This window comes from Nesoenas mayeri (assembly GCF_963082525.1).
Source record: "Nesoenas mayeri genome assembly, chromosome: 8".
Classification (NCBI taxonomy): Eukaryota; Metazoa; Chordata; class Aves; order Columbiformes; family Columbidae; genus Nesoenas; species Nesoenas mayeri.
In genome coordinates this window covers 30629434-30644353 of record NC_137554.1, presented here as the reverse complement: position 1 = coordinate 30644353, position 14920 = coordinate 30629434, and the positions used below count along the sequence as shown (strand labels likewise).

The window sequence follows — 14920 nt, the reverse complement described above, 5'->3', positions numbered from 1 at the left end:
CGTGGCAACCGCGGCGCCGGCCCCGCCGGAAGCCGCGGCGCGGGCACGCGCACGCGGCCGGAAGCAGCAGCAGCGGCGGCGGCAGCAGCAGCAGCATGGCGCGGAGCGGATCGCTGTCCGACTCGGACTCGGAGGACTCGTCTCTCTCAGACTCGGAGGTGAGCCTGGGGCCCGCTGCGGGCCCGCGGGGACGCCTCCCCCGAGGGGCAAAGCCGCCCGGTGCTCCCGCCGGCAGCGCGGCCTGACCGTGGCCTCCCCACAGCTCCAGGAGGCCTTCGCCAGGGGCGCGCTGAAGCCGGGGCTCAACGTGGTGCTGGAGGAGCGGCCGAAGCGGCGCAACGACGTGGTGAGTGGGGCCTGCCGGGGCAGGGCCGCACCCGCGTCCCCCAGCGCCGGGTGCGGGGCAGAGGAGCCGCGGCTGGGGCCGGGGTGCCGGGGCAGGGGGGGTCTGCGGGGCTCCTGCACCGCCCTGGGGGCTTGGGGGTCACAGCCGTCGCGCCTCGGGGAGGTGGTTCCGTGGGGCGCTGTGCGGGGCTGTGCAGAGCTGTGCAGAGCTGTGCAGAGCTGTGCTTCTTCCCCAGGCCGGCCTGAGGCACTGCCTGGCCGAGTTCAAGCAGCAGCTGGCGTGGGTGGAGCGGCTGGACGTGACTTCGGGCCAGGTCGCAGATCCCACCTCGCAGAGTGCGTCTGACAAAGATGCCGTTGACGCTGAGAATGATTTCCAGAGAGAGATGAGCTTGTGAGTGTCAAAAATGAGATGTCTCGGCACACTGCGGCATGCTTGGAGGCTTGTGTCACAGCTGTGCTGCACACTGCCACACTGGCTGTCACTGTGGCAATCTGGGGCCGTGTGTTTTACATTTGATAGCTCTGAATGTTTTCCAGAATAACTATAACGCTAGTACATTTAACTTCTCTTGTGACTGGAAATAGTTTCCCTCCTCACAGCAGACTTCCAATGAAAAGTTTACTTAGAAGTTCCTTGCTTGCAGCAGTGTGGCTTTAACACAGGATATGGATTTTTCTTTGTAGATTGGGTTTGGTGTTACTGCAGTTCTCTTGTTTTATCTTGCCTTTTATTATCCAACATATAAAACTGCAACTGGAAACTAGATAAATGTATGTGTGCGAGTTATAAGTGGTAATATTGTACTGGCACCTAAATTGCTTTTAGTAGCACTGAATGCTGTAGGGCACAGAATGTTGATATAATTCTAGATCAATGCTTGTTAGATCCCAGTATCTTATGTGAGCAGAGTGTCTATCAGCGCTGTGAGATGCCCAGTACCCAGTGACAGAGCTGCTGCTGTTCTGTGTCCCTAGTTACCGGCAGGCTCAGGCAGCGGTCCTGGAAGCCCTACCAAAGCTGCGTAAGCTCCAAGTTCCTACTAGAAGGCCAGATGATTACTTTGCAGAGATGGCCAAATCAGACCAACAGATGCAGAAGGTATGTGCAGTGAATTACGACTTTCTTTCCCACGTTATGTGTTGGTTGTAGCCTGTGTTAGGGATCAACTTTAAGGTGTCATCTGGGAATACTTACCTTCATCTCTTTGACAAATGCCTATGACGGTGTTAGTGTTTGAAATTTATTTGTGACAGGAAATAAATTTGTGACTGTTTAGGTATTGCAGTGCAATGTGGGGATTTCCATAACAAGTTGGAACATAACGTAGAAAAGCACAGTTTATATTCTGTCTTGGATGTATATAATATTAAAATTGAGATTCTTTTTTATCCATGTGTGGAACAGTGGTAGTAACGTTGTCTGTGTTTATGCTTTGTCCTAAGACTTGCAACCAACTGTGATATTAATGTGTTCCATTTTCCCTATTTGACTATCACCCTTCGTTCATAATCAGCGTGTTGTGGTTCTCTGTGGTTGTCGACTGTGTGTTATTGATTTAATCTATCATGGGTAGTAAGTCAGATTTGTGTAGGAAGTAGGAATTTCACAAACTTGCCTCTTGATTGTGGTCTTTGTTCAAAATGGATCCCTAATTTTTGTTTTGGAAAAAAGACTACATTTTAATTTAAACAACCATGAGCTGGAGGTTCATGTATGATTTGGTCACTGTTTTGATGGCTGATAGAATCTTCCTGGAGAAGATGAAGGTTAATAATTAGCTTGTGCTGAGACTGAAGTCAATTCTGCCCATTACTGTTAGCTTCTTTTGCTGGCTTCTGTTTGAAGAACAGAGCTTTTTTATCTCCTCGTGGAGTCACAGACTGAATCTAGAAGATCTATCTTGAAATATTTGTAATACTTTGTAATCTGGCATCCTTATATAAATGTTTGTGAACAAGGAGGGAACAAAAAAGGTTTTTTCTATGGCACAGAAGGGTTGTTGACTCTTCTTCAGTGCTTTACTTTTATAATGACAAGAAAGAAACCACCAAGTCTTGTACAAACACCTGAGTAGGTTGACAAGATGTGACAAGATACTCTTATGTAGTGGTTCCACTAGATCCCATTATAAGGCTTTGTCTTGTCTCTTGTGTGTTTTGTCTTTTTAACCACATTTTGGCTACAGATCAGTTCAGGAGTTTCTGTAATAACTGTTTCAGCCTTGAGTTGAAAGAACGTCATGCCTCAAAGCATTATCTGATTGAGAGATGTTTTCTTTTATACACTCATCGATAGTCATTGATAGTTCAGATATTGTTACTGAGCAATCATAATTCTCATATTTTCTTTCACATTACTGATAAATTTTCTTTCTTCTATCTGATAAGATTCGACAGAAGCTAAAGAGTAAACAGGAAGCAATGGAAAGGTCCGAGAAAGCGAAACAGCTCCGTGCAATGAGAAAATATGGCAAGAAGGTGAGGGGAAGCTACAAAAGGGACCTGTGTATGACAAGAATCTAAAGTCTGAATGAGTAGCTTAGCAAATGAGACCACAGGAGGCTGCCCAAAATATATGGAATCTGTCTAGTCTTCTGTGTAGCTGCTTTGAAAAAAGGCAGAGTAAAATATGGGATACCTTTAAAAAAGCAAGTATGGGACACTACAAGGAGCAACACTAACATTCTGCTTCTAATCGCAGGTGCAAACTGAGATTCTGCAGAGGAGGCAAAAGGAGAAAAAAAATATGTTGAATGCAGTCAAGAAATACCAGAAAGGTAAAGTTAACTTGTCTAATGTGTAATGGGAACAATGATGTGTGAGCGGTGTCAGGCAGTGTGATGTGTGGTGTCAGTCTGTAGTGCTGGGCAGTGAGCTTGAAACGCTGCCGTTGTACAGAACCAAATGCCGGTGCCTGGGAAAGGCCTCCCAAGTAGCCGTTTGTCAGTGAGGGAGACTTGTTGCTGTAAATTACTTTGACTGAAAATTTGTGTTTTCTGTGGTGGCAGCTGTTATGTCTTCACTCTTGCAGGTCTCTCTGACAAGCTGGATTTTCTAGATGAAGAACAGACATCGTCTCAGGGGAATAAAAAAGGCAGTGCAAGCCAACGGATGAAGAAGGGGTGAGACCAGAAAAGAAAGATATTTAAAAGCAGAATCTCTGGGTTTTTTTTGTTTTCAGTCTTTTAGGGGATCTGTTTGTAGAATGACAAAACGGTTCTGATTAATGTTTGTTAAAATAAGTCCAAGCGGCTTTCTGGCCCTAGAGAGGAGGAAAACTGTGGCCCGAATGGAACAGAGACTGAAATGTGCTAATTTCTGCCTTTTCAATAAGAGGGAAAAGGTTTATGATGGCTGACGGGAGTCCGTCAGCAGATACTTGTGCCTTCTTCAGAGCTTCTTGAGGAAAGGAATACAGGATACAGGCAGTGATGCTGTTCATTTGTTTTTCAGACCAAATGCCAAAAGACGGTACAAGAATCAGAAGTTTGGTTTTGGTGGGAAGAAAAAGGGCTCAAAATGGAACACAAAGGAGAGTTTTAATGACGTATCCAGCTTCCGATCAAAAGTAGCTCACAACAAAGGCCCAGGAAAAGCAGGAAAAGGAGGAAAGAAAGCCCTTAATGTAAGTAAAATGTTGCATTCAAATTATTGTGGTTGGCCAGGAAGCCAGCCCTGGTCTGGGAGGGAGAGCTGAGTACACGGTGGGTGCCTCCAGCATCTGGAAGTGATAATGCCTGTCTTTGGGAGCTGACCGTAATTCAGCTGCAGGCAGAGTTGAGGATGGTTATGCAGTATCTCAGCAGGGATACGAGTGGAGGAGTCAGCAAGTACTGTTTGTTGCTACCTGTGTCCCAAAAGCTCCCTCTCCAGAGGTGCTGACAAATGTCCTCTCCTTGGTATCCTCCACAAGCTATAGAGCTAGAACAAAGATTGAGGATGTGAAACTAAAGATCTGAATCTGTCTTTTTTTTTTTGCAGAAGAGACCTGGAAAGAGAGCAAGACAGAAAATGAAGAGCCGAGCACGCTAAGAGGACTGTGCACCCCAGTGGGGTTCCTCTGTTTCTGGGTGTTGCAAGATGTGTTTCTACTGTCATCACGCAGTTAACTGCGGAGCGAGCTGGATGCTTCCAAGTGGCAAGAGTAAAAGTCAGTGGAAACTAGTGCCTTATCACTAATTTCTTCTTACTGTCCGTTTTGTTGAAGGATTGTTTTCTACTTAAACCTTTGTTGTGTGAACACATTAAATAGTTTGCACGGAATTATGTCTAATTCTTGTTTAGTTGTGTTATGAACGGTGGCTGGAGCCTGCCCTTTGCTTCTTTCATTCTGGCAGCTTTTTCCACAGCTACTGTTGACATGTACCTCGTGAATGTGAGTTCTGGGTCTTGTCATTGACATCAGAATAAGAAGTCTGAAGCCTGTCAGGATGTTAAAGTGTTTTTTAGACTATTCGTACAGATGGGTTTGGAAGCAGCAGTGAGACAAATGCAGCAATGTTATCAATAGGTTTATTTCTGTAGCTATTGTCAGGCTGCAAATCTGGACAGACTGAGATTCTCTCTTCCCTTTTCTAGATGCCATCTCTTGTCAGAAATCTACCAGACTCACCCAGTGACAAGCAAGGCCCAACAGTTGTCGTTAGCTTCTTCTAAGCTGTGTGGCTTTGCCACTCTACTACTGCAAGTTCTCAGACTGTTCCTCCCCGTTTCCCATAGCTGCAATTTAGTTTAGTGACCTCGGTTTTCCGACGTGGGAAGAAGAGTCTGCAATCAGTACGGTCCATCTGAATCTGGGAAAGAAAAGTGATGAATAGTCATGTGCTTCTACTAGAATTAGGAGTAGTAGTCCCTCCTCAGAAGAGTAATGCACGGTGTTCCTGCTGAGAAATGCCTGTATGACAAATGAGTAGGGTACGGTTTATTTGAGATTATACTGTTCACTGCTATATAACTGTAGAACCTGGTGAAAAAGGAAAACTTGAAATACGAAACAGCATCATGAGTCCCGATTCTAAGTTTAACTCACTTCCCTACATGCAAATTTAGTTGCCTCTTTCCTGCCACCCTAATTGTGCCTGACAGCGTAAAACCCCATTGGGATGTGTCTTTAGCCTTGTTATGAGTAGCTAGTTTACTTGAAGTGTAATATGAAAAGTTGCACAAGAATATCTTATTTTCTTATTTATCTTCGATTTCTTTGCAACAGGCTAAAATTAATCAAGCCTTCATTTGCCTTTCTCAAAACACTAATCTGAAAAGTCAATCATCAACACAGCTATTTGCTTTTGTCAGATATGACTGATGTCTCAGCTTGTTCATAAGATTTCTTTTCCTCCTGTTTAATCACGCTTCCCCAGATGAATCCGCACTGGTGTATTCTGCCTCGGGTATACTTCGCTGATTATTAATTTTAAGGTTCTGCTTGCCATTTGTTTGAAACATACTTTACAGCAGCACATTTCTTTTCACAGTACTTACATATGCCGCTTCATATTGCTCACTATGCTATTTCTCATGGCTGAATGCTTTAATAAACAGCCGTGACTACCTGTTTGACAATATGTCTGGGGTCTGTTGTCACTGTAGATATTTTGCGTTCAATTTTGTCACTGTGAAGAGTCCTCCTATGTGTAAATTTTAAAAACTTGTTGTCTATGAACAGCTCTGCTCATTCCTAGTCATTCCTGTTTTCCATGTTTGCCATAAATTATTTTCTTGCTTGAATATCTTTTGGTGTGATGGGCTGAATCTCTGAATCTGCAAAGCGCTGAGTCCTTAAGCACCTTACTCACCAAAGGTGTCGTGTTCCAGCCAATTTCTTGGCTTTCAGTTTGTGGCTCCGAATACTTTTTTGTTGGCTCCAGTGCTGCATCGTGAATAACGCTCAGAAACTTGGCTGTTGGTTTAAGAAACACAAATACAAATGAAGGAAAGTATGTGTAAAAAGTAGTTACCTGTGGATGTATGTTAGAATGAGACATCCTAATGCTGTACAAGCAACAGCAAGAAAGCCAAGGTTGGAGGCAACCGCTGTGCTTCTCTTGTAAGAGAACGCAGGGTGACATTTCTACTAAAATTTACCCTGATGAAGTTTCAAGATTTGCTTGCCCATACTGTCCTGTTAATTCTACCATCCCTGTCTACTCTGTTGCAGCATCTTTTCTTATACCACATGTAGTGTCCAGCAGTGCTCCGTGTCAGCTGTCATCTTTCTCAGTTGCCTGAGACCTGCTGCCTTTCCATTTTGTTCCCCTGCTCTCCACTTAGTCTCTGACTAGAGCAGGCCCACCTTAACCAGCTATTAAGGTTTTTAGACAGAATTGGTGTGTTAGAAATAAGGGAGCAATTGCTGTAAGAGTTTCTGATTTTAGTGCTCTAAAGCAAGACTCAGCAGCTATTTCAGCATTTACCGTATGCAATGGCTGTGTAGAATCTGCAGTGATAAGCAACATGTATGTATAGAATATGTTTCTGGATTTTGTTTGTTTTCCCCTAACATTTATATTCACAAACATCATTTTATAGAATTGTAGCAACAAAAAAGCCTAGTTGCCTCTATGCAAGCTTGTAGTAATAATAAAAAGTAACAGGAAATGGCCTTAAAGTAGAAAAAGCCCTACCTTATGTTTAACAAAAAAAATCACAAATTAGTTTAACTTTCTTATATTGTCACAGATGTTTCCTTGTATGTAATACTTTAGACTAATTGGAATTTTAAAATCTTATTTATTAGTCATTTTCTTATGTAATTATCACAAGCTCCTCAGAGATTTCTTACCATCTGCTGGCTCTTCTATATTATCATGCCAAGACATGGGCTTCTTGGCAATTGCATGAACTGAAAAGAAATGATGGAGGTGGATTACTTTAATGTGAATTTATCATCACAGACAGATATAGGATATCTGTTATTGCAGTTGTTCTTTTTGGTTATTCCCCAGTGTGGGCCCAGCTATTTCACTCATGTTGCAAAGGAAGAACAACACGTGAACAGACCAAAACAAGTTAGAATAGTGACTAATAGCAACTTCGTAGAAAGGGAAGGGGTTAGGTGTTGCTGATGGTCCTTCTCCTGGATGGTGCCTGCACTCACCACATCGAAGTTCTACCCCACCCAGGTGGTGGCCTGCAGAGATTGAAGCTTCAGCAAATTGTTTTGCTTTGGTTTGTTTTTGTTTTATTGTAAAAGCTAGACCTGAAAGAATTCATTCATGTCACCCATCTGTGCCACCACAGTTTATGATACTCTACAACTGTGAATTAGCAGGTAGAAATTAGCCCAGGGGCTGAAGAAACATGGTGTAGTGTTGGAGCTCTCTGCCCCATCTTAGCTCTGTGGTGTTTGCTCAGGATCTGTGGGTTCCAGGTCGTACTCACGAAAGCACCATCTAAGCGGGGCGAATTCGCCCTATGTCTCCATGCTGTCTCTGAGTGTGTAGGCGGGTTCACTGGGTAAAAGAAAACCCTACCGCTTGCTCCTCCTAGATCTGCCCCTCTTGCCACTGTTGATGTTCTGGACCCTCCCGCTCCCTCCGCCCCGCTGCTCGGTGCCATCCGTGTCCCGCCCTCGGGGCTTCCGCGCCGGTTCTGTGTGACCGTGGGGCCGGCCGCGCCGCCTCACCGCGTTGCAGCGGGTTCACGCCGTATTCCGTGTGCAGCTTCTGGCACCGCAGCTCCTTCCGCACCCGCTCGCACATGAGCTGGTTCAGCTGCACCGCGTTCGGCGGCTCCTTCCCGCCGCGGGCGGCCATGGCTCCGCCGGGCTACGCGGCGTCCCGTAGCCTGGCAACGCCTCACGTGGTCCGCCCCGAGGCTGCTGATTGGCCCGGGTGGTGCTTCGTCCCACCTTCCCGGGTCAGATTCTTTTCCCACCTTCCATTGGCCGCCGAGTTAAAGCCCCTGGCGCTGATTGGCGGCGGCCGCACGCGGCGGGTTTGAACGGGCGGTGGGTAGTGGTGGCAGCGGGATGGAGGACGCGGAGCTGCGCTGCACGGTGGCCGTGGAGCAGCCGCTGCCGGGGGGACAGGGCCTGCGGCGCCGTGTGATGCGGGGCGCGCTGGTGCTGCTGGGCCGCAACGAGCTGCGGCAGCCGGTGCTGCGGGTGGTCGGCGGCAGCGGCGCGGCGGCGGCGGCGCTGAGCTTCGCGCTGGTCGGTGATGCTGTGCGGCTCTTCACGCGGTTCGCGGGACACGGGCGGGCGGCGGTGCGGGTGGGGCCGGGCGGCGCCCAGGTCCTGCTCTCCGACTGCCCTCCGGACGCGCTGCGCCTCTTCCTCCGCCTCCTGCGGCTCAAGGTCGCAGCTGGGCCGCGGGTCGCCCCCCGCGGACCCCGCCTGCTGGACCGTCCACCGCCGGCCTTCTCTGTCATCAGCCCGCTGCAGGAGCGCGACCTGCTGCGCGCCCCCGGCCGCCCCCGCGGCGGCGAGGGGCAGGGAGAGCGCCCGGCCGAGGTGAGTCCCGGGGCGAGGGGGACAGCTCCCGTTACCGGCCCCGGTTACCGGCCCTGCCGTCACAGCGCCGCTGCCCGCCCCGCAGGTGCCCCGTGCGGAAAGGCGGCCCCTGGCGAGGCTCTCGGCGGAGCAGGAGGCGGTGCTGGGCGCCGTGCGGAGCGGGAAGAGCATCTTCTTCACCGGCTGTGCAGGTGAGGGGCCGGGGCAGCTGTCACCGAGTGGAGTTCTCGGGCCTCGCTCACTGCTGACCTGCTGCTTCTCCCTCTGCTAAGGGACCGGGAAATCGTTCCTGCTGAAGAGGATCGTGGGCTCCCTCCCTCCAAAGAGCACCTATGCCACAGCCAGCACGGGAGTGGCAGCTTGCCACATCGGTGGCACCACTCTCCATGCCTTTGCAGGTAATGGTCTGCACAACACCAAAGGGCTGGGAGCTCTTGCTCCTATCTCAAAGAGTCAGGAGCTTCCCAAAGTTTTGCTTTCTTCTTCCCCTGCCAGGGATCGGCTCTGGGAAGGCACCGCTGGAACAGTGTGTTCAGCTGGCGGAGCGGCCTGGGGTGCGCCAGCACTGGCTGGCCTGCCAGCACTTGATTATCGATGAGATCTCCATGGTGGATGGCAAGTTCTTTGACAGGCTGGAGGCAGTGGCGAGGCGAGTGTCAAACACCTAAAAGAAATTACTTTCCCTGAATTTCCAAGCTGCTTCCTTCCTCTGGTTATGTGAATGGGTGCAAGGCAACCATTGGGATAGGACTGGAAGGAAGCATGAATTCACAGCCAGCAGGCCTTTATCTTCAGATAGGTTTTGATCATGTCCCTGTTTCCCAGCCACGGCTGTTGTGGTTGTTCTTTCCGTCTCCCAAGCCAAGTGTTGTCTATAGAGCTGTCTATGCTGTGTCCAGCAATTCTTTGTTGGAGAAAGAAGCAGTGTAACAGCTACCAAGGAAACAAGATGAGTAAGGATACCTGGGATAGGTAGGCAAAAGCAAAACAAATGCCTTATAATAGCATTGCTTAATTATTTGAGTTCTTCTGACTCAGCTGAGGATAATACTCTTTTACCGCAGCAGGTGTATGTTTGAATATACTGGCAGACTAAGAAGTAACTTCTGAGACCTGACTATGTGCAGGTCCTGGAGAGCATCCAGAGCTTCTCTTCCTTCCTTTTCAGGGCAGTCAGAAAACGAGATGAGCCTTTTGGAGGAATTCAGCTGATCATCTGTGGGGACTTCTTGCAACTACCCCCAGTCTGCAAGGCTCATGAAGAAACCAAGTTCTGCTTCCAGGTACAAAATTGACCTGAAATTTATTCTTATCCTTCAAGTCTGCTGCTTTCCTTTCTTAACAAGAGAATGATTTGCTAGGCAAAAAGCTGGAGGAAATGCATCCACATAAACATGGAGCTGACCGAAGTGCGGAGACAGACTGACAAGACCTTTGTCTCGCTCCTGAGTGCAGTCCGTTTAGGCAGGTAAGGAAAAACTGCTCTCTTTTTAATCCCTGCTCCCTACTAATGGACCAGAAGAAAGACCAGTTTGTCACTTCTCTGTGCTCTATCGGGAACGTGTGGCTGGGAGCAGTAGCTATAAATGCTTTAGTTAATGTAAGCGGGTTTTATATATGCTCCTCTGATAAGGTAGGACACTTTCTAGAGTCCCTCTTTGCAGTTTCTGCTGAGGAATGCAATGGACCCTGAGCTGACAGTGGCCAGGGCAGGGCTGAGGCGGACATTGCACTTTCTCTGCCCATTGCTTCAGAGGTCTGGGGCTTGCACAGCCTGATCCAGCTGTGTGAAGTTTACCGCTGCTCAACACCTGTTCCTGGTGACTTTAAATAACAATCTTCTTTTCCCGGTTACAAGGTGCACAGAGGAGGTTACCAGACTGCTGATGCAGACTGCCACTAACAGGTCTGAGCGCGATGGGATCCTGGCTACGCGGCTCTGCACCCATAAAGATGATGTAGAGATAACTAACGAGAGACGCTTGCAACAGCTATCAGGTGAACTCCTTGGAGGAAGCTGCTGGCTTTGGGGCTGCGCTCTGAGTGGATGCAATAGGGTGTCAGGAGGAATTGGTGGTGTGTCATGCACAGCAGTACAAGTCTAAGCTGTGCGTGTTGTAGCTGAGCTGCCTGGGGGCAAAACTTCACAGATTTTTACTTAAAAATCCACACTGTTACTTCTTGGTGTGTAACAGATTGTGAGCTCATTGCTTGCTGAGGAGTATGGTGGGTCAGTATTGCCTCCATACCCCTGCTGCTTCTCTCCATAGCATCTCAGAAAGGCTGTGCTCTATCCAGCCACAACTGGAATTAAGGGCTATTTCATTTCTGCCTCCCTTTCTGTCCCTGGGAATCTTCCTTAGCCCTCTTTGGAGAACTGGTGTTGGCAGCAAGTGAAACTAGTCATAGGTTCAAAATGGTGACTGCTCAGTTCCTATGTACTGCTGGCCTTTGATTTCTGAGCCTTCTTATGCTCTGGGAGGTATGTTGGGAAGAGAGGCAACAGTGAACATTCTGCTGTTAGATATGACAAGATGTCTTATTAGCAGAGCAGAATGGATATTAAAAGATGAATTGCTGAATGATGAATTCAATAATTGCAATTTGTCACATCTTTTCTTCTTTAACAGGAGAAGTTCATGCTTTTGAGGCTTTGGACAGTGACCCAATGCTAGTGAAGTTAATTGATGCTCAGTGTCCTGTGGGTGGTAGAGTTGAGCTAAAGCCTGGAGCTCAGGTGAGTGTGTGCACATACACTTGTGAAAGACCGGTGGGTCAAATGGCATAAAAAATAAAGGAACAGCAGATAGATGTGTATATTAGATTAATGTATAGAATGCAGATTCTGTATAGAACAGTTGTGCCAGACCAACAGAAAATTCTAGCCTAGTCTGCATATCCTTTCAGCTCGGAATCTTATCCAGATAGAGAATTTATTTGATTTGAGCGCAGGTCCATGTCTTGTGGACAGTGGTGACCACTGTGACTTTGGCACATACCTTAAATCAGGTTTAAAGCTTCCAAGTAGCAGAGAGCACAGACAGTCCTTGTCTGCAGTCTCAGCTCCACGTACAGCAGCCCTCCTGACCTGTGAGAGTATAGCACAGGTTGCCATATTTACAGGAGTGGGCAGGTTGCTGTGAGCTAGGGCTGTCAGAGTGAAAAGGATGCAGGGCTGTGCTTAGCAGCAGCACTGTTTGCCTTGGGAAGTTGTTTGCTAGGTTCTAGGCTTGCTGGTGTTTGGGGAAGGTGAATCTGTTCCCTGAATCTGAGCTCACAGCTGGGGACAGAAGCAACTGAAGTGCATAGTGCTGCAGAATGTTATAGCTGGGAATCTTAGGAAGCAAAGGCTGTTAAACAGTTTCGTTCCAAATGGAGATGATGCTGTATTCTGCAGTTGCAATATGTGGCTGTGGCCACATGCGCCTGCTGTGCTTATGATTCCTGTCTAGAAGCTGAGCTGCAGGTGGCTGAATGGGCTGGAAAGCCAGAGCGCTGAGGGGTTTTTCTTTTTCTCTGTAGGTGATGCTAGCTAAGAATCTGGATGTATCTCAAGGGCTGGTGAATGGGGCACGAGGAGTTGTTATAGGATTTGAAAGTGAAGAGAAGGGTAAGTAAACTTTTTGATCCTTTATTGAGGAAGGGGGGAAAAAATGAAAGCAACTTATTACTGACTGTCTACTGCCTGATAAGGATAATTTAAAAGAAAGCAGGGAGGAGGTCTTCTCTACAATGAGAGGTTTGAGGTTCTCATGAGCCGTGGTGTCATATGCTGCATCAGCTGTACCTATCTGTCGGGCTTCTTATGTTTCCTTATCTTTATTCTCTAGCTATGTATGCTTGTTTGCATTTCCTGTCTGTTCTGTTGAAGCAAATCTTAGTGGCTGTGTAGTTTGTTTGTTTTTCTCATAGAATAACGTTCTGCTACCTGCCATGTGTATTTTTCTCTGTATCCCAACTGATAAAGTATCTGAGTTTAATTCTCCTGCTTAAGTAGGTCCCAGATGTAATTTCAGGATGTTCTATTTACTGTGTGTGGGTTTAGTTTATTTTTAGTGTGGGATGGTTTTTTTTTTTTAATGCAGCTCTAAAATTCGTGAAAGACTGACATGGGAAAGGAGGGAGGAAAAACTGTTCTTAGGCTCCTGGCTGTTGAGTGTCAGGAAAACATCCCTATTTCTCTCCTGCTCCCATTCCTACAGGGCTGCCTAAGGTTAGATTTCTATGTGGGGTCACACAGGTCATCAAAATGGAGAAATGGGTCTTCAAAGGACCATCAGGAGTTCATCTGAGTCGTCAACAGTTGCCTTTAAAATTGGCATGGGCTATTTCCATTCACAAGAGTCAGGTGAGTGTTCTTTTGCAGCTGCCTACAGACTTTTACACCATCATAAGCCTTATTTTCTGAGTGAGCTCACGTTGCTGGTAAAACGGGGAGGAAAACTGAAAGGCCTTTGTTGTGGGGGAGGTCTAGGAGGTGTGTGTGTCTTTAGCGGTAGAGAAGGCAGCACCTCCTTACCTGTTTGTGGTGCTTGTCCATAGCAGTATTGCTAGCCTAGAGTTTCCGTAAGGGTGCTGTGAACTCTATACTTGCTGTTGGACTATAAAGTATCATTGTTCACTGCTGTGATCAGGGCAGTGTTTCCCTGACAGCATCACCATTAGTGACACTGAGGTTTGCAGTGTACATGAGGAAGGTGCAGGAGTCACAGGTATGCTCTTTGGGCTGAACTTTTCCTTCAAAGTTGTGTTGTATTTTTGTCAAACTAAGTAATACCTTTCCAGAAGTCTCCATACGCTTTGATAAACACATCTCTCGGTAAAAGACTCGTGAGTTTGTTCCCGTGTCACTGTTGAAAACAGTCAGTGTTGTTAATACTGTTGCTTCCTGGGATGTGTCTTGGTGCAGACAGGGCTGGCCAGGTCTACCCAAACTCTGCCTCAGATGGTCTGCTTGAGCCTGGCTGTCCCTCCTCCAGTTAATTACTGGGAGTGAAAACAACAGGTTGACAGGTTAGTGTCCATACAATGTGGTGTTCTTTTTTTGTTTGTTTTTTAACAAGCTTTTCTGTGTCTTTGACAGGGCATGTCTTTAGACTGTGTGGAAATCTCCCTGTCTCGTGTCTTTGAAAGTGGGCAGGCTTATGTAGCCCTTTCCCGAGCCCGCAGCCTTGCAGGTCTCCGTGTTCTGGATTTTGACCCAAAAGCAGTGAGAGCTGATCCTTCTGTGTTGCAGTTCTATAAACAGCTGAGACGACATCAACTTCTAACCCAGGTAAAGAAAAATCTCATGCTAGCAAAGACTGCCTTGTGCAAGCAGGATGAGAGTTGTTTGTGCTGAGATCCTTCCTTTTGCTTCTGTAACAAGACCGTTCAAAAACTTGCAGAGTTAGGAGACTTGAAACTGCAAAGAGGGAATGTGGTGGAGCAGCTCTTGATGGCAAAACATCCACTGTAGTGTTTGGATGGTATAACACTGCCTGGCCCTGTGGGTGAAAGGAAGGGTTGGGGTTCTTTGATCCTCCCCTTGCAGTAAGGGCTGAAGGGGAAGTGGGCACACAAGAAATCTTAGTTGTGTTTGGTTTTCTTTTTCATTTTTTTCCCTTAGGATTCCCTACACACTCATTCAGGTGCTGATGAAAAGGAGAACTGGAAACGCAGTTGAGAGTGCTCTTCTGGCCTCTATGAGGCAATGGACAGAATGCTGATTTGCAGCTACCTTGCTATTAAGTATATTTGGTAACACAGACAAAGTCAGAGGAAATTCTTTTATTTTTTTATAATGTGTGCTTCATTCAGTTGTTCCTGGATGTGTAGAAGTCTCTCTGCCTCATGCCTCTGAAATTTGGAAGGCTTCTGTAGCTTCTTCATGGGCCCACAGTCTTGAATACTTGTTTGTCACAGATGCAATTCTATCAAATGAAATAACTGAACAAGGACATGCCCGAGGGACCTTCCTACAGTTCTGTACTGTCCACTTTGTTGCATTTTATTCTCCACCTATGCAGACTGAAACTCGTGTGCTTTTCTTCAAGTGTACCACAGCTGAGACATAAAAGGTTTGTGTCCTATTTGCCTGGATGGATTGGACCTGTTCACAGGAGGGAAAGCAGTGCTTCT

The 14920-nt window shown here is 47.2% G+C and overlaps 3 protein-coding genes across 3 annotated transcripts; 2 read left to right on the top strand and 1 right to left on the bottom strand.

Annotated features, from left to right (window-relative positions):
- The first annotated feature begins 53 nt into the window (after positions 1-53).
- On the top strand, positions 54-4605 carry EBNA1BP2 (EBNA1 binding protein 2). The gene is made up of 9 exons (XM_080348851.1): positions 54-158; positions 263-346; positions 582-739; positions 1324-1447; positions 2737-2826; positions 3050-3125; positions 3380-3470; positions 3802-3973; positions 4330-4605. The coding sequence occupies exons 1-9, from the start codon at positions 96-98 to the stop codon at positions 4378-4380; spliced, it is 909 nt and encodes a 302-aa protein (XP_080204977.1). The 5' UTR covers positions 54-95; the 3' UTR covers positions 4381-4605.
- Positions 4606-4817: 212 nt separating this feature from the next.
- Positions 4818-8247, bottom strand: CFAP144 (cilia and flagella associated protein 144). The gene is made up of 4 exons (XM_080348806.1): positions 7973-8247; positions 7130-7189; positions 6144-6247; positions 4818-5141 (listed from the first exon to the last, which is right to left on the bottom strand). Exons 1-4 carry the CDS (start codon positions 8100-8102, stop codon positions 5040-5042), a joined length of 396 nt encoding a protein of 131 aa, XP_080204932.1. The 5' UTR covers positions 8103-8247; the 3' UTR covers positions 4818-5039.
- A 70-nt stretch (positions 8248-8317) lies between these two features.
- PIF1 (PIF1 5'-to-3' DNA helicase) lies at positions 8318-14465 on the top strand (the record flags this gene model as incomplete). Its single annotated transcript, XM_080348754.1, has 12 exons — positions 8318-8800; positions 8886-8991; positions 9073-9198; positions 9296-9449; positions 9969-10083; positions 10162-10268; positions 10659-10798; positions 11431-11537; positions 12323-12410; positions 13003-13148; positions 13884-14075; positions 14409-14465. 12 exons carry the CDS (start codon positions 8318-8320, stop codon positions 14463-14465), a joined length of 1821 nt encoding a protein of 606 aa, XP_080204880.1.
- Positions 14466-14920: the final 455 nt, after the last annotated feature.

What these genes read in the sequence shown, in the direction of transcription:
- CFAP144 (XM_080348806.1), bottom strand. Translation starts at nt 8,102, where the DNA reads ATGGCCGCCCGCGGCGGGAAGGAGCCGCCGAACGCGGTGCAGCTGAAC. An exon ending in CGTGAACCCGCTGCAACGCG is followed by an intron (nt 7,190 to 7,972) that starts GTGAGGCGGCGC and finishes ATTTCTTTTCAG; the next exon opens with TTCATGCAATTGCCAAGAAG. An exon ending in TATAGAAGAGCCAGCAGATG is followed by an intron (nt 6,248 to 7,129) that starts GTAAGAAATCTC and finishes TTAAACCAACAG; the next exon opens with CCAAGTTTCTGAGCGTTATT.
- EBNA1BP2 (XM_080348851.1), top strand. Translation starts at nt 96, where the DNA reads ATGGCGCGGAGCGGATCGCTGTCCGACTCGGACTCGGAGGACTCGTCT. An exon ending in CGTCTCTCTCAGACTCGGAG is followed by an intron (nt 159 to 262) that starts GTGAGCCTGGGG and finishes GCCTCCCCACAG; the next exon opens with CTCCAGGAGGCCTTCGCCAG. An exon ending in CGAAGCGGCGCAACGACGTG is followed by an intron (nt 347 to 581) that starts GTGAGTGGGGCC and finishes CTTCTTCCCCAG; the next exon opens with GCCGGCCTGAGGCACTGCCT.